At 38.8% G+C, this 25,926-nt stretch overlaps 1 protein-coding gene across 1 annotated transcript in view; it reads left to right on the top strand.

The window, feature by feature from the left end:
* Positions 1-25,926, top strand: part of ROBO2 (roundabout guidance receptor 2) — a 439,359-nt gene that overhangs the window by 288,252 nt on the left and 125,181 nt on the right. Inside the window, exons 3-5 of the mRNA XM_066571926.1 lie at positions 3,765-3,922; positions 5,567-5,687; positions 15,424-15,562. Of these exons, the coding sequence (XP_066428023.1) occupies positions 3,765-3,922; positions 5,567-5,687; positions 15,424-15,562 (418 nt within the window). The remainder of the gene's footprint in view (positions 1-3,764; positions 3,923-5,566; positions 5,688-15,423; positions 15,563-25,926) is intronic.

Raw genomic sequence — 25,926 nt, 5'->3', positions numbered from 1 at the left:
TCCCCTTGCTGGATGTGCTCCCTTTCCCTGGTTACACTCCTGGCTACCTGGAAATGGCCGTGGGGGGCTTTGCTTGCCTTCAAGGCTGCCGTGACTGCTCGCAGCCATCTCTCTTGTTTGAGCATCATCAGCTTGTTTGAGCCACAAAGAGGCCGATCAAACTTTAATTACCTTTTGTCCGCAGCGCCGTTGCAGGCTGTGTGCACGCTTTAGCTGCTCTTTGCAGCTCTCTCATCCCTCAGTGCCTTTCCACACAGTGGGGCTCGGCCATCTGGAAGCTTTTTGCCCTTGCAAGGCTTTGGCTTTGAAACGTGAGGGTGTTTGTGCTGCTGTCAGGCTTGGTGGGGGGAGCAGCCCCTGGGGTGCATCTGTGCTGCAGTCCCAGGGCTAGGGGGCCATCTTCCCCTTTGGCACCTCTTGTTTAGTCGTAAAATAGGAGAAAAGTTTGGCCTGGAAGGGTCTTAAAGATCACCCAGTACCCCATGGGCAGGGACACCTTTCCTAGACCAGGTTGCTCAGAGATCCACCCAGGCTAGCCTTGAACATTTTCAGGGATGGAGCATCCAGAATTTCTTTGGGCCTCGCCACCCTCACAGTAAAGAATGTGAGGTAACACCCAAAAATATAGAGAAGCACCCATGCAAGCACCAAAATTGGAATAAAGCAAAGCAAGAACATCCCAAAAAGAATGAGGAAGAGGAGCCTGGTGGCAACATGGTGCTGATTGTGTTGAATTTTCAAAACACTAGTGTTTGTGCCCTGCAAAAAGGGCCCTGATGTTGGCTGGCTTCTCAGGGGAACAAAAGCCTTTTGCCTGTGTAGGGAGAGGGTCTGCTGAAGCACACTAATAGTTATTTGGAAGTACCCAGCAATTGTGGATAATTGGCTGAGGAATATTCTGCAGCTCTCAATCATTTTTCTGTTTTCACAGATGGTTGTACCATTAGGTGTTGTGAGTGCACCAAGATGTGCTGCAACTTTTCCATTTACGGTGCTAGTACGTGTGAACTCAGATTCCAGCTGATGGTTCTTCCTTCTTCCTGTGCCTCTCCAGGAGGACAGCCAAGCTCACCAGCTCGTGCTCTGCCCTCCTCTTCCCTGCTCCCTCTTGGGGTGATATTTAGATGTTCTGGGGTGATTGGGCTGATCAGATTAACGTCTGTGCCTTATTTCATTGTTGTTAGATTGCATTAAAATACTGAATCACAGGAATGGCTGCCTGGCTCTTTGCTCTTTACCTTGTTTTTCTCTCTGCTTTTATTCTTTTTTTTTTTCCCTAAAGTTAGTCTTCCCCCTCTTCCTCTCAGAGTTATTTTCTCACTTTAATTTATATTTCATGCATTTTTCTCTTATCTTTGCTTTTCTGTCACTGCTTTATTTTTTTCCCTCTTTCTTTTTTCTCCAACCTTTTTTTTTTTCCCTCCAAAATACAAAATGCTTTAGATGGAAAGTGTGAGATATACCTATTCAAGATTCAGGTATGTGCTGACATACAGAGCAAGATTAAGCAAAGCCTGTAGCATCAATTTTGTCTTCTGTTCAAGCCAGTTTTGCAGTGCAGCCTTGGGTAAAGGAATGTGATAAAATCAAATCACCTCTTAGCCTCATATTCTGAGGCTGATTGGAGCCTTACACAGTTGCTGGGATGATTCAGAGAAAGTTAATGTAATTTGCTGTGTATCACTGCAAGAAACTGTGTTTGTCAGGTTCATACAGCAGTGTGAAATGTTCAAGGAAAATGCTTTCCTTAATATTGCTGCCAGGAGTTAAGAATCAGGAATATAAAGCCATTATGTGGTTGGATCTGCTGATTTTTCTGGGGATTTTCGACTAAGGGATTTGCACTGAAGTTCTGTAATTACATGTAGAACGAAGCCAATAAAAATAGTATTTATTTTGTGTGTAAGAATAGCAGCAGAAATTAGTTTTTATCTATTTACCATTTATACAAATGTGGACATAGCATTGTCTAGAAGTACTTTTTCTTCCTGTGTATCATGGGGATCACAGAAACACATGAAACTGCTTTCCTAAAAAACATGATTTTTTAAAGACTTTTTTCCGGTTCTTTCCCTGACATTCCCTTGATATTGACTTTCTTGGCTTTCCAAAGTGTTGTACTGCCAATAGTCAGCAGCCCATGATCTTCATCATACCAATTCTGTGCTCCGTATTGCATAAGTTACTTCTTCCACTTGATATTGAAGTTGTATAAATTCCATTTCTGCCAATCCGATTATTGTGAATCAGAAGCTTTGTATTTTTCAGAAATATTTGGGGATTGAATTTTTTGTTGTCTGTTGGGTGTGTCACCTCAGAAGACTACGGGTTCTTGCCAGAGCTGCATTTGTTGCCAGCTGCCTACTGTCACTTTTATTTTATGCTTCAAGAGCAAGACCTAAATAGTCACTCTTTGTGTGTGTGTGTGTTAGAAAAGGAATTAACTTCCAATTAATTCCCTCCTTCCTCTGGGATCTACCTGTGTATCCCAAAATGGAGAACAATAAAAGTTACCTCTGTGTCATTTCGAGTGCCAGATGCATACAGCCCACTCACCTCAGACTATTCAGAGACCAATTCTTGTATGTATTAATCATATTTTTCTCCTGGCTTATTACAGAAGAGAAAAATATTCAGTTCCAAATGTTAAAATGGGGCACGTTTTATTAACATTGAAAGCAGTAAATTATCTCTGCTTACGAAATGAGACTGAGCAATTTCTGCTGAACTCTTCCTGACTTGCCCCTTCACTAGGATACAACGTTTTCTAATTTCTCAGAGGGCCCTGGTTCCATTAAGGGTGAGAACTGTTTTAAAGGTGCAATGAAAGCCATGCTTAGCTGAAATTCAAGGAGGGGCAATGCCCTAAATTCTATTTCACTGGCTCATCTAGAGCTATTTTCAGTTTTATGTTTATAAGAATGTCAATTAACCTAGAGACTAGGACACACATGGAAGAATAAGGATGAAGTGGATATCATTCTAACACACTGAAGCCAGCTAGTTGGACCTAATCCTTTACAGAAGCTTGATTTACATAAGAAGCCAGTCTGTGTAGCCTAATTTAGTTCTCAAACAGCTTGGTGATTTAAATGCTCTTTCTTTTCAATGTAGTAGGATAGGGCTGGTCAAGGTGGCGGAAATGTTAGAACTAAAATTATAGAAGGAAGAAATAAATATGCTGGAAGTACATTACTATCAGTTTTATTTCTGTGACCCCTTTCAGAAATGGTGACCATTTTAGCATGCATGTTCCAGAAATATGATAGTAACAGTAATAATGGCAATGCCCTTGACCAAGGTGTAACTCTGCAGCTCAGTATTACTTCTGTCCCTTTGTTACCTTGTGCTGGAATTGGAGACCCAGACAAGGCAGATATTCAGCAGGTTGTTTTCTGTCATGAAAAGAACTCAACATCCAAGCTGCTTTTGTAATGATGGAAAGTGATCCTGTCAAAGTTAAGAGGAGTAATGGGTGCTACATATCTTTGTAACTTAAAAACAGAGACGTGTTCTTATCTGGAAAGGAAAAAAAAAAAAAGGAGAACAAAAGCTCTGTATGTGAAGTCTGACTCCAATTGGACAAAAGGGCATATCTGCCCAGCTTCATTTTTGAAGTCAATATAAGAAGCAAAGTCATCCACTAATAATGGTTGAGATTTTTTTTTGTTTAATAGTATGCGTTTCTACATTATTTTTCCTCCACTTACAATGCCATCACTTCTGTTAATTTTTTTCCCCCTTTCCTTCCTTTGTTGCTCTAGTGCTGCGGGATGACTTCCGGCAGAACCCTACGGACGTGGTGGTGGCAGCGGGAGAGCCTGCGATCCTGGAGTGCCAGCCGCCCCGGGGGCACCCCGAGCCCACCATCTACTGGAAGAAGGATAAAGTCCGCATTGATGACCGGGAGGAGCGCATCAGTGTGAGTGCAGCCCAGGTGGCTCCTCATCTGTGGGCTCAGAGCTGGGTGCAGCAGAACTTACACAGCTTTACGGCCTTGCCCATAGAAATTGGCCGCTGTTCTTGGCAGTTTGCCTCTCTGAGCTTTCCCAAATGAGGGGGGCAGGCTGTTTGTTGCTCCTAGTCTGGCTCTTCAGCTTGAGCTTCTTTAAGGGTTGGTTTGTAAGTCCAGTGTGATGGAGGTCTGTCAGAACTGGAGATTCAGTCACAGAAGGTGCTCAGTTAGATGAAGGATGCAGTGGATGTCTTTGGTTTTACCTTTTCTACATCTCAGTTCTCCAAACAGAGACTATCAGAGAGGTGTTTATAAGTAAATTCAATCAAATCTATGAGGTGGACAAATAATCCCTGGGAGAAAACCCAACATCTTAGAATGATACCAGTGATTTTATAGTTATTGCAGTAATCTGGATGTGTCTAAATGTAGGCTGAAGTCATACTCTAAAGAATTACGGTTCCTGAAATGGAATAAATGTTGAGCAAATGAGTAACACTGGTTGAGTTCTGTGGCTGTTCATTTCTTGTACTGAATGAAAAAGGATCCAGCAGAAATATTGAACTTATCGAGTGATTAGAGATAAATCATGGCCTATGCAAGCAAATTGGATAAATTAAGGGGTTGAGAACATGTTTCATTCCTAATTTTTAAATGCTTAGCTTTTCACCATTAATATTTCTTCAATAAAGTTTTATGTTGAATGGAATGATTCAGTGCTGACCTTATTCAACATGGAAGTACCATCAGGAAGCTTTTTAGTGGCTCTGGATCCCTAAGGAATTACTCCAAGCCAAAGAATCTGAGCTGTTGCTATTTGTGAACCAGGCTCTCTGTGCTAGGGTCTACTCAAGAGTAGAAGAGCAAGGAGTGGCAGAGAACTGGCTATCATTCCCTGACTCTCAAGTTTCTTTAGTTAAATCCCCAGCTTATTTTGAAGCACCCCATTGTCTAACCTTTGACGCTGTGACTTCACAAGCCACAAATTTTTGCTTTATTTCTTTCATCTATCCTTCTCTTTCTCTCTATAACCCTCTATATATAAGCACCCTCTATAACCAAGAAAATATTAACTGTCAGATGAATGCCCAGTTTGGGCCAGATTCAGTCTGTTTGCCTTAAAAAAAGAGAAAATCTGTCTTCATTAGTGATCAAGGAAAATGTTCAGACACCAGTAAAATAAAATCATCTGAATAAAACTCATCTGAATAAAACTAAGTCAGATTGCCTTGTTTTTTCAGAGAGATGTCAAGAGTGCTTTAGATGTTACCATGCAAGAAATAAAAGTACTCTGTGCTGCCAAGAGACAGCAAGAAATGTAATCTTTGAAATGTAAAGAATCTAATGAAAGCCAAAGGAACAAGATCAAATGCAGTTGAAATTAGTTGCAAATTGAAATTAGTCAGTGGGATAAAAATAGAACAGCTTAAAGATATTTAAATATATAAGTATATAATTTTAAAACTGTACATATATTTGCAAACAAAAGTTTAGTGTCTTGGTTGTAGAACTTGTCACCCAAGAAGGTAGCACTTTTTCTGAGGTATTTTGTTTACCTGAAGCTACCTGTATTTTGTTTAACCTGAAGTTATGTTCCTTGTTTTGAAACAGATCCGTGGTGGGAAGCTGATGATCTCCAACACCAGAAAAAGTGATGCAGGGATGTACACGTGTGTGGGGACCAACATGGTGGGGGAACGCGACAGTGACCCTGCAGAGCTGACTGTCTTTGGTAAGGACACCCCTGCTTTTATTGCTTTTTCCCTACAGATGTCAGAGGCTGAATTACCCTGGGTGGCTCCTCAAAACACGACACAAAGCAAGGTTAGCAAACACAGCAGTACTGCTCAAGATGCATTTCACAGCTCCAGAAGGACACCAGGTTTTAAAAGCTGCTGTTTGTAATGATGGAGCTGTGGTGGCTCAACATTTTCCTTCTGAGCACATAGTTTCAGTCTGATTGGAGGTCTACAGTGATGTGCATGACCAGAGATGTTATTGCAGGACAATGCTCTCCCTCACAGAATGGCCAAATGTAATTAAGCTACGTCTAATACAGTTGACAATGCCTGCTTACCAGAGATTTAGACCAGGATTGCCTATTTAAATAATTCCCTATTCCTGAGGGGTTGTGAAATCAAACCTTTGTAGGAAAGCACAAAAAACCTCACTTGATCAGTAAAACATCATTGGAGACAATTCCAAAATCAAATTTTTGAATATATAGCAGTAACTTTTAGCATTCATATTTAAGACGACCTGAAACAGCTTTTTCTCCTGTAAGCCAGGACAGCATTTAGATTTTTGGTGCTGCTGAATGAATTAAAAATGAACAAGCTTCCTGTGTGAAAGAGCTTCTAGACCTGATGGGCAAGGCAACAAGTGGGCTGTTAGGAGCACTTGCCCCATGGTTAGGGTCCAGAGCAAGGAAAGACTAATAAACCAACTTCGAGCTGGATCCATCCTGCTAACAACTGGCTAAAAAGCAAAGCCACAAAATCATGCTGAGGTACATCCTACAGTCGTGGTTTTGTAGGAATTAGTCAAGAGGTTCTGAGCAAACAGAGGAAGGTCAATAAGGAAAAAACTCTTGCTGCTTAGGAAAACATATCTATGCTGACAAAAGAGAGAGAAATAATGTTAATGTTCCATCCTGCTGCACCTCTTTGATACAGTGCTGGAATTCCAAACAAGACCCTTTGTAACCCCAGAGAGATGTTTAATAGAAATCCTGAGGTCCTTTGTGAAGCAGATGCTCCAGAGTTTTTCACCTTCTGCCTAATATGGTGCACTGGAAAACCCAGTCACACACATTACCATCCCAGTTTTTGCATGTATGTGCAATTCAGCATTTGTTTATCCACTTGAAAAGAATATATATATAATGTGATTCACAGAGAAAGGCAGAGAAAGATTTTTCTAGACAAGAGTCACAAATTTCTGAGGATATGCTGCTTTCCAGCTTTTCTGAAGTGAAAAGGTTTCCACCCCAACTGGTTTGTTGTGGATTCATAGAAACATGCAGCTTTTAAAGGCAGAACTATTATACCTTGCCAAAAAAAAAAAAAACCCACAGAGAAAGGATCCCTGTCAAATTATTATGCCCTTTGCAGCCAATCTGTTAGAATTGTAGCTTTATACAGATGCAAGAGAGACATGACATATCTCCTTCATCAGTTTAAGTACTGCTAATCTCTGGTAATACTCCCTGTGGATAGCAAGCAGATTGCAGTCCTAAACTACAAAGCCTTAAGAAATCCTTAAGAAAATAATTTGTTAAAAAGCATTGAACTGTAGGAATGAAAACTGAAATGTGCATGTAATTTCATATCCTGCAGAGCTATGAAACATATTAGGTTCGTCTTGATATGTAAAATAATACATAACCAATTACAATATTCTGATTTTTTTACAGGGTATAATCATAGCAATCAACTTGCAAAAATACAATCTAAAACTATTTGGTGAATACCAAACAAAATCAGCAATAAATGAAATTAGATATTTTAATCCTTCTTAATTGCGTTAGACTACCTGAAGAAAATTGTATTTAAAATTCCCTACTGCAGTATCTTCCTATCTGCATTTTTCCTTCTGTCTGGGTGTTCCCAGATACCTCCCCACCTTCCATTCTGCTGTGCAAGAATAGCATGCAGGAAGCAGGTGCTCAGGTTATGACCTGCTGTCTCACAAGGTGGTTTGGCTGCCCCGTGGCCCTGAAGCTCTGTGCTGCTGCACTGGGCTCGCTGTAACATCGTCTCCAGGCTAGTCCCGATCTCTCCATACCAAAGGAGGGGACTTGTCCAGCAGTTATATTCCATTCCTGAACTCCAGGCAGCAGCCCATGTGTGAGCAGGGATGTGCACAGGGACTGGAGAGCATTATCCATGATGTTTCCAGGAAGCAATGTGTCTACTGGACAGTCCAATAGCTCTAACCACTCACAATAAGTCAAATGAATCCAATGACTCTGGCAAACGTCGGATTGGCTCTGCGTGTTCAAATTGGCTTCACTGAACACAGGCAAAACCACCAGGATTGTATGTTAGGTCCACAGCCTTCCTCTAATATGACTCACAGCTCTGAGGAACATGGGAATATTGCAAATGTTGATGAAAAATATACTATAAATACTTATATGCAGTTCATGTGCCAAACTTTAACTGCTTTGAACATATTTGAAAATGGACTACACAATAAAAATAAGGAGATCTTGACTGAGTGAGTTGGAGAATTTAATAGGGGACTGGGAAGCCCAAAGCTGGTGCTGATTCTGGAAAGGAATGTATGTTAATTAGCTGATCAGTCATGTCTTCATTCCTTTCCCAACTAACAACCCTCCAAACCTTTTCCACAGTGTGAAGGGAGCCTTAGTAAACATATTATGTAGGAAAAGGAACTGTTCATACTAGCTCTCAAACCTTTCCAGTAACCATCTACTTGTTACTTTTGGCTTTGCATGTTCTTCTGTAATACCTGGAGTTAACTTCTACATGTGACTTGTGACAGATCTCTGGCTCCCTGTACAGTAAATTTAGCTTGAGGCATTGCCTCTGGAAAAACTGAGTCAGTGTGGTGGGAACTGGTGGCCCAATAGGAACAGCATGGAAGCCTAGCCTGAAAGATTACACTTTTCCTGAGTTTAAAAACAGTAAAATAAAATGGGTCAGAAGAACCTTGGGAAGCAATAGGGGGAGAAAATAAAATTTTCCCATGTGCAGAATATGTCCACTTGGCTAGGTACCCATTCAATAACTTTTACTGACAGATAGTTATGAATAATATATATAGAACTTTGACTTTTTTCCCCAAAGTTTATCTGCATAGGAAACATTGTTTTCAACATTCAGGCACTCTTAACAGTAAACTGGTAGTGTCAATGCAGATTGCATTATTTTTGTTCCCAAGTCATGGTTCTTCTATTAGCAGAAAATTGGCAAGTTTTCGTAGTAAAATACCATAAAGTTCTTATAAGCAGTGCTATCCAAAACTGTGTTTTGAAGAGTGACCAAGATGCACTACATTTTGTTAGTCTTCTTTCTCAAGCATTACTGCTAGTTTTTGCCTTGATGAGGCTCCAATGTGTAATCTTGGAGCAAAGCAGAAAGACAGGGTCTGTCACAGTCTTAAGTTGCACTTTAAAGGAAGTTAATAACCTCAGTCCTAATGCTCACAAAAAGAGGCAGCATGGGACTTGATTATTGTGTGCACACTATTCCAAAGGCCAATTTCCGAAGTGTAAGTGATACAAATTAGGTTGCATTGCTTGTGTTTGGGCTCACAGCCCTTGGCTGAACAGAATTAAAGCAAGATGCAAAACAGAAACAGTTTAATTCCAATTTGTATGAAAGCTTTGTTTGTAAATACATAATATGGAGCCAGAAATTAAATAAAGAAGGAATTACTCTTTATGATAACCTTTATCATTTTGTCATGCTACTTCACCATTCTGAGGTAAGTTTTCAAGTTAACTATTTCATGGTTTTTTTATTTCCCTTTGCACTTAAAATGGCAATGTTTGAAGAGAATGTACAAAGGTATATCTTGTATATTGATTCTAAAGCTCAGTGAAATCAATGAAAGCCTTAGTCTACCAACTTCAAGAGGCTGGCATCAAGCAGTGGAAAAAGATATATTTAGAAGAGCCTCAAAAGAATATAAAGCATAAGTAAGAAGAGTAAAAAATATCTTTAAAAGATGTGCCAATTTGGAGATATTAAAGATTGTTTTGGATTAATCTTTGATTTTATCTTTGGTATCTGAAGCTTTTTTCAGCTAATAAGGTCCTGTGGGATGAAGAGGTATTCTTGTCTGATGCTTGAGGAAGTATTTGTGTTTGATGTTTTGTAGATATTGTCAGACTGAAAGAGAAACCCTAGTTTCAGAAAAAGAATGACTATGATAACATAGTGTTAGAAGAAAAAAATCCCCAAAATCCCTTTAATGAAGACACTGTGCCCCATTTTACTTTCTTGAGCTCTGCCTGTGTGGAAGGCTTTAGCAGAGTCTTGACCCATTGTATCCTGGAAAGCTTTCCCAGTCACATGGAAAAATCTTCCAAAACCAGGTGTACATTCATAGGTCAAGACAGAGAAATCAGCAGTGTGTATTTTGTCCTTCAGATCAAATCTCCTCCCGGTTTTCTTCAAATCCCTGTACTTGCCACTTGCAGTCTACCTGTGGCAGTTTGCAAAAAGCCATTTTAGCTTTAGCTTATTTGTTATCCACAGATACCAAGAAGTTGTTATAGATTAACAATATAGCTCTGAAAAAAGTGTCTGATTTGGTCTCCAAAGTCTATATGCAACAGTCAGTAAAAACTGTAATTAACATGATTTTAGATGTATATAAAAGGAGGAAACCACTAGCAACTGATAACCTTCATTTTACTGCATTTGCCTCTGATTGGTGTTCCATGCCTTTACTGTGCACACTCATCATGCCTTGGGTGCTGCTTAGAGTGTAGGAGTTTGTGATGTCTACACAATTGCCTATTTCTCAAATGGAAAAGGGAATAATGTAGAATAATGCCTATAAATATAAAACCACCTTCTTTTTCAATTCTCTTTTCATTTATTTGGCCAAAATAGTTAAATTTAGTGAGGTCGTAATATCCTATCTTCTTCCACTTGTTCTTTTTTTTGGCAAAGAGCTTTCATCCAGATCACATTGCATTTAATGAAATATCTATGCTATTGACAGCATTCTGAAGTGAAACTTAGTTCCAACCATCTAATGTTTCCTTTTTTTCCCCTTTTGAATCAGAATGCTAAAGTGCAAAAAGCTTTTAAATGTAACTATTTGCTATTAAATCCCTCCCCAAAGCCTTTTAATTTGTGTTTTAATGTTGTTTTTAGAACACAAAAACATTTAAAACAAATGTTGCCTTCTATCCAGCAAAGACAGAGAAAACAAGAGCAATTCTAAATCAGATTGAGGCTCTACATTATGAAGACCATCAAATCCTTCACTCTAGCAGTTGCCTCAGCAGAGAAAATATATTAAGGTAGTTAGGATCATTTTAATTAGATTGAGGCTCCATATATGGCTGTCTAACTTTTTGAGGAACGGGGAAAGGGCAGTAATACATCTGAAGGTCATCTGATTCTCTCTAATAGACTGTGATACTCAGACCAATTGTTAAATATGGGAAAAATTGAGTTCTGAGGTTAACTTGTGTCAGCACCCAGAGCAAGAAAATAATTTTGCTGTTTCTGGCTTGGATCTGTAGGTTTCCTTGCAGCACATACCTCAAGCACTGCAACAGATTGTAGGTGTGTGTCCAGATTGCATTAACAATCCCCTTTTATAACTGCAAGCAAAGTTTATTCTGAAGTTATAAAGGTCACCCTAGTAATAGCATGACTGGTTGACATGACATATAACCATGACCTATTTTATAGTTCTCTTCAAAGATTTTTAATATTCATCAGAGAAAGTCTGGGAAGTGGGTACTTTATTTACTCAGTGAAAGCTTTTAAAATAGCTATATTAAAATTTTTATATATGCCTATGATTTTAATTTATCACCCTTTCTTGTTGTTTCTCAAATATATTGTGCTCTGGATGCTGTTGACAGAGTAACAATATTTAATTATACCACAAGGCTTTATTTATGGGCAAACCATTTCAGAGTAAAAAATATGATTTTTTTTTTTCCCCCCAAGACTAGCTCTGAAACTAAATTTGACCTGGCTGTGCAAAGAAACCTTTATTTAGCATGCTTGGGCAAGCAGTGCTCTGTCTCCTGAGAGATTAACATTGTAAGCAAGTTATGCAGGTGACTCAAATCCAGTTAATCTCACATAAAAAATGTTAATTGCATTGGCAATGGCATTCACTCTGATCACTTTATAGCTGTATAATTAGCTATTGGACATATTCAAGGGGCTTTCTGAGTGATACAAATACAGGAAACAACATAGGAGATAACTTGTTCTTTCCTGATTCATGCTGTGCAAAATGCAGAGACGATGCAAAAACAGAAACAGCAGTTGTTGGTATCTGCATGTCCCTGTTAACTGGGCTCTGTCCTTACATACCTATTAATTTTCTAGCAACTTCTTAAATGTTTTTGGAAATATTCAGTTTTAGAAGCTGATATGAAACAAACATGTGTGTATTCTCCTAAATTGCCTTGATGTGGAATCCAGTGATTTATCTAATGACCTCAGGGCCATTTACTTTCTCCTCAGCTGGGTTCTCCTCAAAATGAGACAGGAATTTATTTTCTCATCTCCTGTACAGGAGAATTTACAGCCACAAGTAGCAATTTCATAAGTATGCACATTCTAATTTCTAAGCTGTTTACATGCAGCTTTTGTAAACGTGGTCTAAAATGATTTTTGTATGCAGACCAAGCCAGTGTACAGACAAACACAGAGTTGTTTAAATTCAATGGGAATGAACCAGGGCCTCTAAATCACCAATTAGAAAGCTGATATAGATCTGAATTTCTTAGTTTAGGATCATGTCTTGAAAAACAAATGCCAAAATGAAGAGTATTGTGTATGAGCTGAGAGCAGGAGTTGGTCTAAGCTCTTCTTAGAAGAGAAGTTGTGAAAACCATGCTGTTGCAAATTTGCAGAAAGTGTCATTAAAATATTCCCATCCAGATTCACATAGTTACAGATAGGCCAAGTGCATTGCTTAGCACTGGGATTAAAAATTGGGGGTTTTTTGCTTTGTCCAGTTGTAATAAGTTTATCAAATTAAAATGGCTTTTTTCCAAAATTTTCCATGCCTAACTAGAAAACCAATTTTAGTTGACAATATTAAATTGACAAAAGAATTCACTCTTCTCTAAGAATGTTGAAATTCTTGCAGTTTGGCAGCAAAGGGGATAACTGGAGCGAAATGGGCAGGAACGAGAGGAATGGAGGAAGCTTTTTGTCCTGAGAAGTGCAGGTGCCTCATACTGAATATCAGGTACCCAAAATACATTGGGAAATAGCTACACTGTGCCAGAGATGTACTCTTTTTTTGGCTTTTTCCAGAGGATTTTCAGTAAATTTAGCCAAATATGCACCTGCCTAAAAACAAAGTAATAGAGCAATCAATTCATACACCAGAGAACCCATGAATGCAGATCTGGGCAGCATTTTCCTGTATCTACACTGTGTTCCTGCTGCTGTCACTCTCCTGGGAGGGGCCTTGGGTACTTCAGCTGATTTTTCTTGTGTTAAGTTTGTGGATGGGCTGTATTTGGGTGACCTGTGGAAAAGGAGCTCCAGTTCAAGTGCAGACCAAATACTCAGTGGAGAGGAGTCCATTTGCTGTGAGGTACAAAAAGGGAGAGGCGTGGATAGTTGGAAGGGGAATTGGACTTGAGAACTTGCTGGGTTCCAGGTGTGAAAAGTGGTATCTCTGGGCTAAAAAAAAAAAAAAAAAAGAAAGATAAAATGACTAAGGAAACTGTCAGCAGCTGGATAGGGCTTGTATGTAGACTTGAAATAGGAAATTACAACGAGCTGGATATGGCTTGTACTGTGACTTAAAATGGGAAATTATAAATATTTCAATATAAGCAGAGAGGCTAGAAATGAATTTACTTGCCCAAACATTGCTGGAATCTGAAGATCCTGGGCAGGAATAGGACAAAAGCAATGCTTGGGGAGAAGAATCTTTGCCCGTTAACCATGCTTTTATCTCTGTCATCTGGAAAGGTGCTATAGATTCTTGTGCATGTCTATTCTTCTGCTGACAAAATATGTTTTCCCCTGCCAATAGGTTTCCCTGATAATAAGGAATTCCTGTGTGATGCTGTCACTCATTTACATAATTACTAACAGGTGGTTTTGTGTTCCTCATTTTCTGACTGATATTCTGATTTGTAAAAGTGATGAACATTTTTTGTCAGCAGTTGAATTAAAGGAAGCTCAGCTTTGAACACACAAAATTAAAACTTCATTTCCATCCAACCCCTCCCCCTCTCCTCAAAAAAAAAAAAAAATTGTCAGTTTTGTGGCTCAGGTTGAACACCAAAATTTAGTAGATACTTTTTACCTTGCTTTCTAAGATCTCTATCGTACCCCAGAGAGGAGCTATGAAAATAAGTGAGGTGATTATAAAGCATTAAGATAGGTGTAATAGGGGTCATGAGGAAATTAATAATTCTCTCTTTGAAGTGCATTTTGAATAGTAAGACAGGAGGCCACCCTCTAAACAGTACCACTAAAGCAAAATTTTAAACACCTGCTCGTTAAGTGAATACCAACAATCTGGAGATGTTTGGGGAAAAAATCGTGTATGATCATATAATTGCAACCAGTCCCATAAGGCATCATAAACAGAAAGGAAGTGATCAAAAGGCATGCAGACAGCCTTAATTCTCTCAGTAAATGTGGCCTGCTTGATTTTTCAACCTTGATAATGTTCTTTTAACTCTTTTAAAAAATTATTTGCATATAATAATCATGCATAACAAACCTGTAAAATTAGCTCTGTAGTTATCAAGACAAATTGCCTGAGTCAGAATCTGGTATTGCTTGCATCTGTGTGAATTCTGAGTAATTTTTTTAAGTGACATCATATCCCTTAACTTGCTGAGAGTGAAATATGAAACATAGTGTGTAACCAGTTTTATATGTCCTTATGATAAATCCCTGTCTTGAGTGGAAATACTCTTCCATATAAACTCAGCCTTATAATGGTTTGACTAGCATAAATAATTTATGACAATAAAAGTGTGGTATGGCTGAGAGGACAGAACAAATTTGTGCCTTCCAAAGGCAACTTGGAAACTAACCCCAGTGACATCCTTTCAAATGAAATTACCGGTACTTGGATTTTGTAGCAGTATAACTGAGAGCAGATTGTGGCTCTGCATCTGGATTTTAAGCAGGCCTGTACAACATTATGGTGATTAATACTATTTGTAGCCGTGCAGCCTAACATAACAAGGGTAAACAGAAGTTATTATTCAGACCTTAATTTGCTTTTCCATGGTGAAGTTGGCGATGGGGATCAGGGAATCTCTGTCCTGTCCACAATTGCCTGAGGTGCGTAACACGGAGTTTAAATTTCCCTCACAAGTATCAAGATATTGATCTCTGCCAGAGGCTGGCTGGCTCCTGCTGGGAGCTCCTGCTCCAGCTCATACATTGCTGCAGCAGGAGCTCCCAGCTCAGGCTGTGTCTGTGCGGGGCTGCAGAGCCACAGGGATGGGCACAGCCTCAGAGGGCTCTCCGCTGTCCGGCAGGTGGCCGGTCAGTCCTGGCACAGGCTGCCTTCTGGTCCTCCTTCCCATGCTCTTCTTGCTGGAGGGCAGAATGGGACAGCCCCTGCCTCTCCAGCCTGGCAACCCTCTGGCTGGCTCTTTAGGCACATCATCAGTTCCACTTGTCTGAATTTGTGGAGCTCAGCCTCCTTTCTGTTTGATGGATGGGTAAGCAGCGAGATGCTGAAAAGTCAGAAAGTGTTCATTTCAGCCCTCTGACTCACTGTGGAATTTTAATGTCTCTTTCAAGAGCGGCCCACGTTTCTCAGGCGACCGATTAACCAAGTGGTGCTGGAGGAGGAGGCCGTGGATTTCCGGTGCCAGGTGCAGGGGGATCCCACTCCCACAGTCCGGTGGAAGAAAGATGATGCAGACTTACCAAGAGGAAGGTGAGAGCCACATTCATGTTCACTCCCAGATTTCAATTGTTGCACAATGCTGGAATCCATCCCTGCCACTAAAATTTGGTTCATTGACATTGTGTCCAAGATTTATTTCCCACATTGCTGCTCTTTTGGCACTACAAATCTTGCTCCAGAGGCAGCTGTGCAGGGAAGCCCAACCTGGGTGAATTGTCCAGGTAATGGACTCCTGTGGAGGGAAGAAAAGTGATCTGTAGGTGTTGTGAGCACATGGGTATTCAGTGAATTTATTGGAGACAGTAAAGATGTTTTAGGACTGTAATGGTGATAGTAGCCTTCAGAATGATGTGCTGATACCAAGAGGGAAAAAAACTTGGCAGCAAAGTTGCTCTGATGCACTGGCAAGGTGAATTACGAGCAGAGCATGGTGGGCTTTGCTGGCTCCTCAGTTCACGTCTGTTAAGTCTTGGAGAGAAACCTTCCTCTTGAGGAAACAAAAAGCCAGACTAGCAGAAGGGTAAGGCAGAGTTGAAATCTGGAACAGGCCCCCTGTGTTCAAGAAAGATTAATTTAGTCTGGAACAAACAAGGAGAAAATTTTAGTGAGCAGGGGAAGGGTGTCTCTCCTGCAAAAGGGTTTTAAATTAGTTTGGCTCCTTTCAACTAAAAGAGCAGTGTTTGGTCCTAATTGTCTGGAACTCTTTCTTGTTTTGATGCTGAAACATTATTTCATTAAAAATCCTCAACATGGAACTAGCTCTGGGAACAGGAATTAGAACCCAGGTCTCCACAACCCAACAAGTCTTTCTGGCACTATGAATCCTGATTTATTTTTGCACAGTTTTAATTTTAGCAGTAGGCATGAATAGTGCCTCTTTTTTTCCCCCCCACCATAAGTGACATTTTCCATCAGTTGAATATACCAATGAAAAAATACGTGATCTATAGGAAAAAACATTTCTATGTAGTTTTGATATGAATGCTTATGTGTATATATATATGTACTTTTTAAAAATTCATTTTCTGGCAATTAGAAAAAATTTAAAAGTCACATAGGTGTTTTGCTTATTATAGTGACAGATGTGTATGAATGTAATAGGCAAAATATTATTTTCAGGAGAAGCCTTTTTGAAGTCAGGATGAATTTTTCTCTTTGCTTGCTCTTTAACTATGTATTGTAGAGTAGTCCACAGTAAATACACAGTGTTTCTGTGATTTATTCTTGCTTTTGTGCTACTTCTGTTGTTTTAAATCATGTCTGCTTCTAGGTCTCATAAGCAGAAGTAATAGATGATGAACCTACAGTGACTTTGGTTAGATTGCATTTCTGTTAGATATTTTTTAGTGACTGTATCCCTTCTTTTTCTCCAACATCTGCAAATGCCTCTGATAATTAGCATTGTATGCTTTCTATTCTGTGATTTTTTTATTTATATAGCACGATATGTGAGCATATCTTCACTGTCCAAAAAGTGGACATTTCCAAACCATGCTGCATGATGCTTAATCAAGGAAGATAAGCTTGGAGCCTCTAAAACAAAAGTTATTGTGTTTTTCTGAATTTTTTTAATACCAGCAAAGAAGTTTGCCCAAGTATAGTCTGAATGAATGGATGGATGAGAAAATTCTGATATCAAAATTTTATAAATTAGGAAAGGAAGTCAAAATAATTCCTCACTGTTGAAATTGAGGGATTTTTTTTTTTTTGAGGTTAAAGACAAACTGAGCTCCTCTATTTTAAGCATTTTAACATCTACAATGAAATATAAAGCCCTCAAGGTTTTCCCTTTGTTTTTTTTTCCCACATGCATAAATACTTCTGAGCAGCTCTCTGAGCTATTTCTCTTATAACTTTCAATATAAATTTCCTGTTTCTATAGCTAACAATGTTCTTTGCACATCGGTCTATTTTAATTTTTTTGAAAATTTCATTTTGGCTTCATCCCTAGATTGCAAGACAATTACAGCAGATTTTTAAATGTGTCTATTGTTGATTCAGCTTTCAAAGGTGTCTAGTTCAGTGACCACGAAGTGGAACAAACTGAATTTTTGTATGCATTTTGTTTCTGTAATTTGCTCCTGGTGAATGCCAGAATCAGTGACAGTGGATCCATAGTTTTTCTGAAATCCTAGTCTGTTTTTCCACCTTACCTTGTTTTAGCTTTTTTAGTGACCCATGAGAAAGCAAAGAGGAAAGTAATGCCAGTGATTTCTGGTGACAAATGTGAGCAGCATTGCTACACTGAGTGGTGTGTTGAGTAGTAATTGGAAAATAATTTCAGGCTGTTAAAGCCTTAATTATAAAGGTCCCAGATGGACTTTAAGCATCTCCAGTTGCAATTGGATTAAATGAAAAAAAAAAAAACCCAACTTCTAAAGAAATTAAGATGTTTGAAAACATGACTCTTTATAAAAAAATAATTTATCTATTTGTCAAATTGTCTGTATAATTGCTCAGGAGTATATAAATAACCATGCTTCAAATCTGAGAATAAACAGTTTATTCTGAGGGTGCAAAACTTCATTCCCAATTTCAGTTGTTCTGAACTGATGATCTAAATCAAGTATGATACTCTGTATGTTTGAGAAGCAGATTTTAAAATGCCTGGGAAACATTGGTCTCACTAGTGGTCAAAGGAAGTTACTTATCCAACATCCTGCAGACCTGACTTGAAATTTCTAACCATGATATATGTCATGGAGCTCCTCTGTGTGTGACTGGCAGGAATTTAAAAAATGATAAATAATAGATGAAAATAGTAGTGTGAGCAATGTATGATAACTATTTTCATAGTTCTTTTGCACCGCTGTGATAAAGAATTATTTCTATTCTTCAGTGCTTAAAATTCTTATTAGAGCCTAAATTGGCCCCAGCAAATTAACATCTTGTTGATCTAAATGTTGATACTGCACCAACAAGGAGACTCAAAATCCAGTGTGAAGTCTGGGGTATGTAAAGCCTTTTTCCAGAAGCTGTCCACTTCAAATCAGTGACCCAAGACTGAAATGCATTGTGAATCAAATGTAGAGGCACATGGTGTATATTTTATTTTATTTGCTCTAAAAATTCAGCCTCACACCACAGCCTCCACAGTACACAAAGGGTGGGGAATAGTTAATCAAGCATGACTCATGTCAAACTACTGGAGGTGAACAGGATGTTGTGGGGTCACCAGTGCTATGCCTTTGGCTGCAATATGAGGTTCACTATTCTATGAGTAGAGTTTTTTCTCATTAGAAGTGACACAAGGAAATGGCACAAAGATTGTGTCAAAGTGACTCAGACAATTGTGGCCATGCATAACGATTAAGACCTACTGAAAATTCAATAAAATTTGTCTTTATGCCTTGACATTTTTTTCCACATACATGTTCAGGTGTCTTTCCCTTTGATGTCTACCCAGCAGAAATAGAGATTATACTTTCCTTCCAAGGAGCTGATGATCTCCTGTGTGGTAGAGAACTCAATCTGGCCTGGATCAACTTTTCATTCATCTACATTTTAGTCCTGGTAACAGGAAGAAAATGACATTATTTGAGAGCCTACAGTATGAGAGTGGCAGATCTATGACTAGCAATTTAATAACATTTGAATAAGGTTTGTACAGTGTTTCATGTCTTCAGATTTTCTAGCAAAGCCGAGGAGAGCAGCTGCATGGTCTGTAATTATATAGCAAGTAATAAGTACTTCTTTTTTTTTTTTAGGAAGTGAAGAGATTTTCAATTACAAGTCAAAATTTATGACACACTATAATAACTGTTTAAACCTTTTATACAGAAGAAGTTAGCAGTGCCAGCTCTTTGGGAGAGTGAGGTTAGCTCAGCAAATGTATTTTTCAGTTGCCTTAAAAATGACTGAGTTGCAATCACATAGGCCTTTTTTTGCATTCCAGCCCAGAACAGCTGTTTTAGCTCAGTAAATACATCTTTAATGAAATTACAACCTGCTCTTTTAAGTTGCATTTACAGGCATTGTCTGATTAGATGGATATTGTACTAGAGATGAAAAGTGGCAACTGCACCAAAAGGGAGAGGTATTTGTTTTGTCTGCCACCCACACAATGTGAATGTGGGCAGAAAAACCAAGAGTGATGCTTCAGAAGGAAAGTGGTGTGTAGTTTACACAAGGTGCATGGCTAAGTGTTAAGAGATTGTAGGTTATAAAATCAAACAGAGCTGTAACACTCAGCAGTGAAAAGCATAAACAGCACAGTAAGATTTCTTATTTGCTGGAGATAAGGAATGTTCATTGAAAATTATTTGGGAATAAGCATTCTTAAAGCACAGAGTTAATATATTGTAAGATATGTGTTAGCTGCAACAGCACAAGCCTGTGTAGGTGTTAGTTTTGCTATGTTTTTAAAACTGGCCGCTTTTTTTTTAATGCATAGTCTGGGCAGAAATGTTGTCTGTCACACTTCTGATAGAGCTGAATGAAAAAGCACACCTATCATTTCTCTGCTTTCCTCCATGGCTTCTCATGAGCCCAAAACTAGGAGTAAGACATGGCATTTTAAAAATATCTCACGGTCTTCCAGATGCAAATCTTTGAAATAAATTTAAACGCAACTGACAGCAAACCTAATGAACTAAGAAAAGCTGGATTTTTTAAGAGGAGATCCAAAAAGGGCCTGATAGCCTGAGAAGTTTTGCATTTTTATTTCTCCATTGTGATGGCTTGACCCTGGCTGGATGTCAAGTGTCCCCCAAAGCCTTTCTGTTATTCCCTTCCCAGCTGGACATGGAGGGTAGAAAATATAATGAAAGGCTCATGGGTCAAGATATGAATGAGGAGATCACTCATCAGTTAGTGTCATGGGCAAAACAGACTCAACCTGGAGAAAAACTAGTTCTATTTATTATCAATCTAATCAGAAAAGGACAATGAGCAATAGAACCAAATCTTAAAAACACCCTCCCCCCACATTTTTCCTTGACAGGGAAAGGGGCTTGTGGTCAGTGGTCATCACACCTTGTCTTTGCCACTGCTTTCTCCTAAGGGAAAGCAGTTTGCTTCTGTGCCTGGAGTTCCTCCTTCCCTCCTTCTTCACTGACCTTGATGTCTGCAGAGCAGTTGCTCTCTCATGAGAGTTTTGGTGGGCACCTTGCACATACCCACCACATCATGACCTCAGGATAAGGCTCTGTAAGCAAGAGAGACACTAATTTTTAAGAATAAACAGCACTGCTCTGTAATTTCATTTATATTCTGTGGATAGGATATTGAGGTATTTAATTCCAGCCCCCTCTAGATACAACCAAGAGGAGAATGACCTTTCAATGAAATATGAGTTAATAACACTACAGCACTGTGTGCTTTCTTTGAGCTAATATCTGTGCAACAAAATGCAGTCTAATGTGTATTGAAAATTAATTAGAATAAAGAGTGTGTTTTAGTAGTGTAATGAATGTAATCTTTGGTTACATCAGCAAATTTCTATTGCAATTAATAACAATTAATGGTTTTAAATGAAGGGTCTAGGGAAAAGGATGTTTTTCATATTAGTTATATCACATGTACTATTTGTCATCTCTGGTTAGATCCTGTATGATTTGCATGCCCATCTTTTTTTTTCCTTAAGCTAAAGCATTAAGGAGAGATTAGTCCCTTTATGAGGAGCATGGGGGGGAAGATTGGATGTTCTTAATAGCTTGTCAAAAAGAGACAGTGAAAGAAAGAGATTTAGCATGGTATTTGTATCCTTACATACATCTGGAGGCAGGAGAGGAGGTTTGCAGAGGATATTGCTGCTGATGTCTGGCACAGAGGGAGCTGCTCTGTAACTTGCAGAGTCCGTGGGGCACGAGTGAACACTGGCAGATCTCAGCCAAGTGTAGCATAAGCATCTTTTCAGCTGTTATATTGAACCATTTGAGGAAACTCCTGTAAAATCAGAGATGCCATGTAGCGATAGAGAGGTGATGAGAGGTAAAATGGATGCAGGGGTTGGTTAATTTTTGTGTATACAACACCAAGAGGACGTACCCCAGTGAGAGTGGGATGCCCCCTCCTGTAGCACTTTTGGTTGAGTATCCCTTTTCTCTGATTGCTATTTTGCCTGTCACTGATCCCTTCCTGCTCTGCAAGTGGAAATATATTCCTTAGAGTTGTATGAGGAGTACATGCCCAAGTGAATGTGTAAACGACAACATTTTTTTTACATTTTAAATCCCTCAAAACTTGACATTGAATAAAGTCCTATAATTGCATAGCCCCACAGTTACCCCAGGGGTTTATAGTCTAACCCAGGAGTTGCCTGCCATTCTATTTGTCTGAAGTATTAAATGCTGGGAGCAAAAGTGGTAGATGTGTGGCTCTGCTAGACTGATCAGCAGAGAAACAGTTAATAACGTTGACATTTAAATTGGCTTCATGTTAAGTGTCAGTTCTCACCACAGAGCTGAAGAAGAGCTATTGTTTCAGCCAGTCTGTTTGCAGATTCATGAAAATACTCTCCAGTTGCTTACATAAGGGTCAAGGTTGGAAAAATAGCTTTACAACTCCATGGACAGCAGCCATAAAGGAATTGTGTCAACTAGCACTCCTGCCTGCATGTTTTCTCTTTATGCTGTGTGAACTCTCGGTGATCTATGAAGTGATCACTCACAGTATTCACTAGAAACAGTATTGTCACAGGAGAATGTTGTTATTTCTTTTTACTCTTTCTTACTCTGCAGCCTAAAATAGTTAAATTTCAGAGCACTAATGAAGTCACTAGAAGAGTTCAGAAACAAAATTTAATGCCAGTTGTAGTAGCCTCAAACATGGGTTTATCTGAATTTTCCACTCCCAGAAGGCTGCAGTGAAAAATTGTCTTGCAGGAAGAGGACACAGTGAAATTAAATGTAGAATTTCATTCAAAATAGTCCTACTAATGCTTAAAGTATACTCCATAAAAGCCTAGTAACCACATGGTTTGTATACTGAATTTATAAATTTTAGAATATTAAGGTAGCCTTCTTTCTATTATCAGTTTAATAACCATTAAAATTATAGAATTTAAAAGTAAAGATCATTTCTTCTGCATTTTTTTTTCATGAAAGCCTCGGGAAAACAGGGAGGATGAAGCTTTTAGATATATTTAAGTGGGAGTAAGATTCAAGAGCTCTAACCACTGATGCTACTGGAATGTCTGGCCTGCAGGGATTTCTTCTCCTTTAACACATTCCATCTCTTCATAGGATAAAAAACTTATCATCTGAGTTAAAAACAAATTAACTTACACTGTCAGTGAAAACACTTTAATGGTAAAGTTTTAAGCCTAAAAATTATTTCAGGTTCCTATCAGTAAGTTCTGGGTTGGTAATTGCTTAACTAGCAAAATGTACTTTTTAAGAATATGACTTCTGGCTCAACTGCAGTACTGAAGGCACTTTCATTGCAACATTAACATGACTTCATCTTTAATTGCCACTTCAAGGTTAGTTACTGATTCAAAATACAGATTAGGAAATACTTCATTTCTCTGACAAGTTTATAGTAATCTTTCATGTGCTTTAGGCAAATAATAATAAAAAGGCAAACACAAATTTAGTTTATGTCAAACTACTCATGAGCTGCATGCTCATGTTAAAAAAATGCATCAAGCCAAGTTTAGTGGGTGCATGTTGCCAGTCTGGGCTCAGATCTTACTTTGTTCCAGTCCATGCAGTAACATTTCAATTTTTCAAAAGCTGAAATGGGCAAAACCAGATAACTCTGAGCATCAAGAGTTTTTTTCTGAGGGATGAATGTATGACATAGGCATTAATAATATAAATCTCCCTGAGTGCCTGACAAATGTGTCTCATCTGTGAGGGAAAGGACTACTCCTGGTGATGGGGGATAGGTCTTCATGCCAAGTGATTACAAAGTCTCTTAGATCATACTTCCACCAAAGCTCCAGTTTCTGAAATGTGGAGCTCTGTCTGGAACTAAAATCGAATCAGAAGCCCATTTGGGGTAATTATCATGTGGTAATTCCCAATGAGTACATTCCATGTGCAAACAGAGATGTAAAGGATCTCTGCATAAGTTTAGATAGGACTTACTGAGTCATTGATTCCCAGACATATGTTTTGTTCTTAACTGCTGTTTGTTTCCAAATTATTTCAAAGAGAACCGAAAGCCAGTCTCAATTTGCTTCCTTGGTTCTCTTCTGAGCACATGGCTCCTGATTTTGTAAGAGACTGTGCATTTTTGTGTTCAGTCACACCTGTCTGTTTGCATGTAAGAGCAGTGCTATGGAGTGTAATGCTTCCAGATAATTTGGAAAACACTATATCCTTGGAAACAGGTATGGTTTCCCAGTGTTGGCCCAGGAACTGTAACAGCTGTCCACGTATTTTATGAGACTTAGACCACTTTGTTGAATGCCTTGCTTTATAACACAGTGCAGTGTGGGTTTCTGTTTTAAATTATTGCAATTGAGAATGTCTACTCTAACAGATAGAAATAATCTGCTGATCACAACCCATAAGAGGTTTTGGACTAAAGCAGAACCTGAGTCAGCATAATTGAAGAAAAATCACAAGAGTGAATAGCAGCTTCTGTCACACAACTCTTTTCCTGGTTTGTTGTATAGAGTAAGGAAATATGGAATACAGAAACCCTTTTATATGACAGCTTGCAAACATGCATCACACAAAGAAATTCAAAGTAATATAGCATTGTCTTCTACCTTTCTCTGGCATGAATAGCAGAGCTAAAAAACGAAAGGGTATCTGGACATGTAGATGTGAGGAGCAGCCATGCTGTCAGGACCTTGGAGATAGCTCCCTGGTAGCTCAATTTATCATGGCTGTAAGCAGTGTCTTAGAGCCACCCAGCAAAAAGCAGCTTTTGATTTCAGGGGCATAACAGAGTAGTTTGTGACCAGTGCACGCAAATATATCCATAACTGTCACTGATTTAGGTTTTGCTAGAGAAAAAACCTGACACTCCCATATCTTTCCCCAGAAAACTGTTACCCATGTATGTTTGGGCTTCTTTCTTCTTCCACTTATCAGTGCGTGGGATGGAAGTGAAAATAACTCAGCTTGTGTCAGATATGCATTGCCAGTGGGCATGGAGGCTCTCCCTTCTGCTGCTGGATCACACAAGCCTGAAGCAGGTAACAGCTCACACTTCCCATCTCACTGCAGCTTCCCTCTGGCTCCCTCCATCTGGCACAGGGATGCAGGAGCCAGTGAAAAGCTGTGGCACTGTGCTGGGAGCTGAAGTGCCAGCACCACGAAACAGAAGTGGAGACAGAAGCTTAAGCCTCCTTAACTGCCTCCTGTTTACCCTGGTTTTGGCCAGTAGCATCTCTCTCTTTGGGCTCCCTAATCATAGATGTTGTGAGCAATCTTGAAGCTTTGTGCGTGTTCTGCAAAATAGTCTGGCAAACAGGCAAAAGAAAATACAGAAAAGTCATTTGTGTGCCATCTCTTAAAAAAAAAAATAGGCAAGCCTACAATGTGTACATACACAGATTCTAATTTATTATTTCATATTCTTTATTTTCAAGAATGTTTTAGATTAAAAAATATATACCTGGTATAAATTAATGCAAAATTTTTAACTGTTTAGATGTGACTTTTTCCTCTTGGAATATCCCTTTAGCAAGAAATAAGACTTCTTGAGTTGGGTTTCTTGAGTTCAGCAGAGCATTCTGTGAAGTTGAAAGTACACCACTAAAGCAAGTACATCCTTGTATTCCCAGTTAGGCTACTTGGATATTTAGGAATGAAATTACTCCAGCTGCAGATGCATTTTTGCTATCTATGCATGTTAAAAACAAAAGAGGTGTATTTTTTATGCATAGTTGCATGCACATTTTTGAAAATATGGAAACTAGGGAAAAATTTCACTGTTCTGTGAAACACTGTGGAAAATTTATATCAAATTCCAAAAACTCAAATATTTTTGTTAAATATCTCTAACTTCCATAAATTTTTCTCTCTTTATTTTTTTTTATTTGATAATCATTAGTAAGATTGATGGCTGAGTGTGAACAGATACACTTCCAAATGTAGGGAAAAAAATTCCAACTGTGACAAAACCAGTTCAATTGAAGTTTATTCTTAGATGCTTAAGTTAACACATTAATTCAACCTCAGTACATTAATTTGCGATACTTAAAAATAGTTAATGTGTTTTGTTTTATTTGCTATTTGGCTGAGCAGATGGTAATGGTTTTGACACAATTCAGTTTTTTATTTTTCTTCTTTTCTTTTCTTGAAAAAGACAAGGCTCTTTTTCCCACTTTGTCACAGCTGGTTACCAATCAATCTCAATTCACAGTACAGTGATGATAGCACATGTTGTTCAGGGGCCAAATCTGATTGGGTTGCATTTTCAGCAGTGTTTCATATCAAAAAAAAATTGTGTCTGTATGGCAGTGACTGTCAGCACACTATTGTACAACTGTC

The sequence above is a fragment of the Molothrus aeneus genome, chromosome 2 (assembly GCF_037042795.1).
Source record: "Molothrus aeneus isolate 106 chromosome 2, BPBGC_Maene_1.0, whole genome shotgun sequence".
Classification (NCBI taxonomy): Eukaryota; Metazoa; Chordata; class Aves; order Passeriformes; family Icteridae; genus Molothrus; species Molothrus aeneus.
This window is presented reverse-complemented; position numbering and strand designations above follow the sequence as displayed.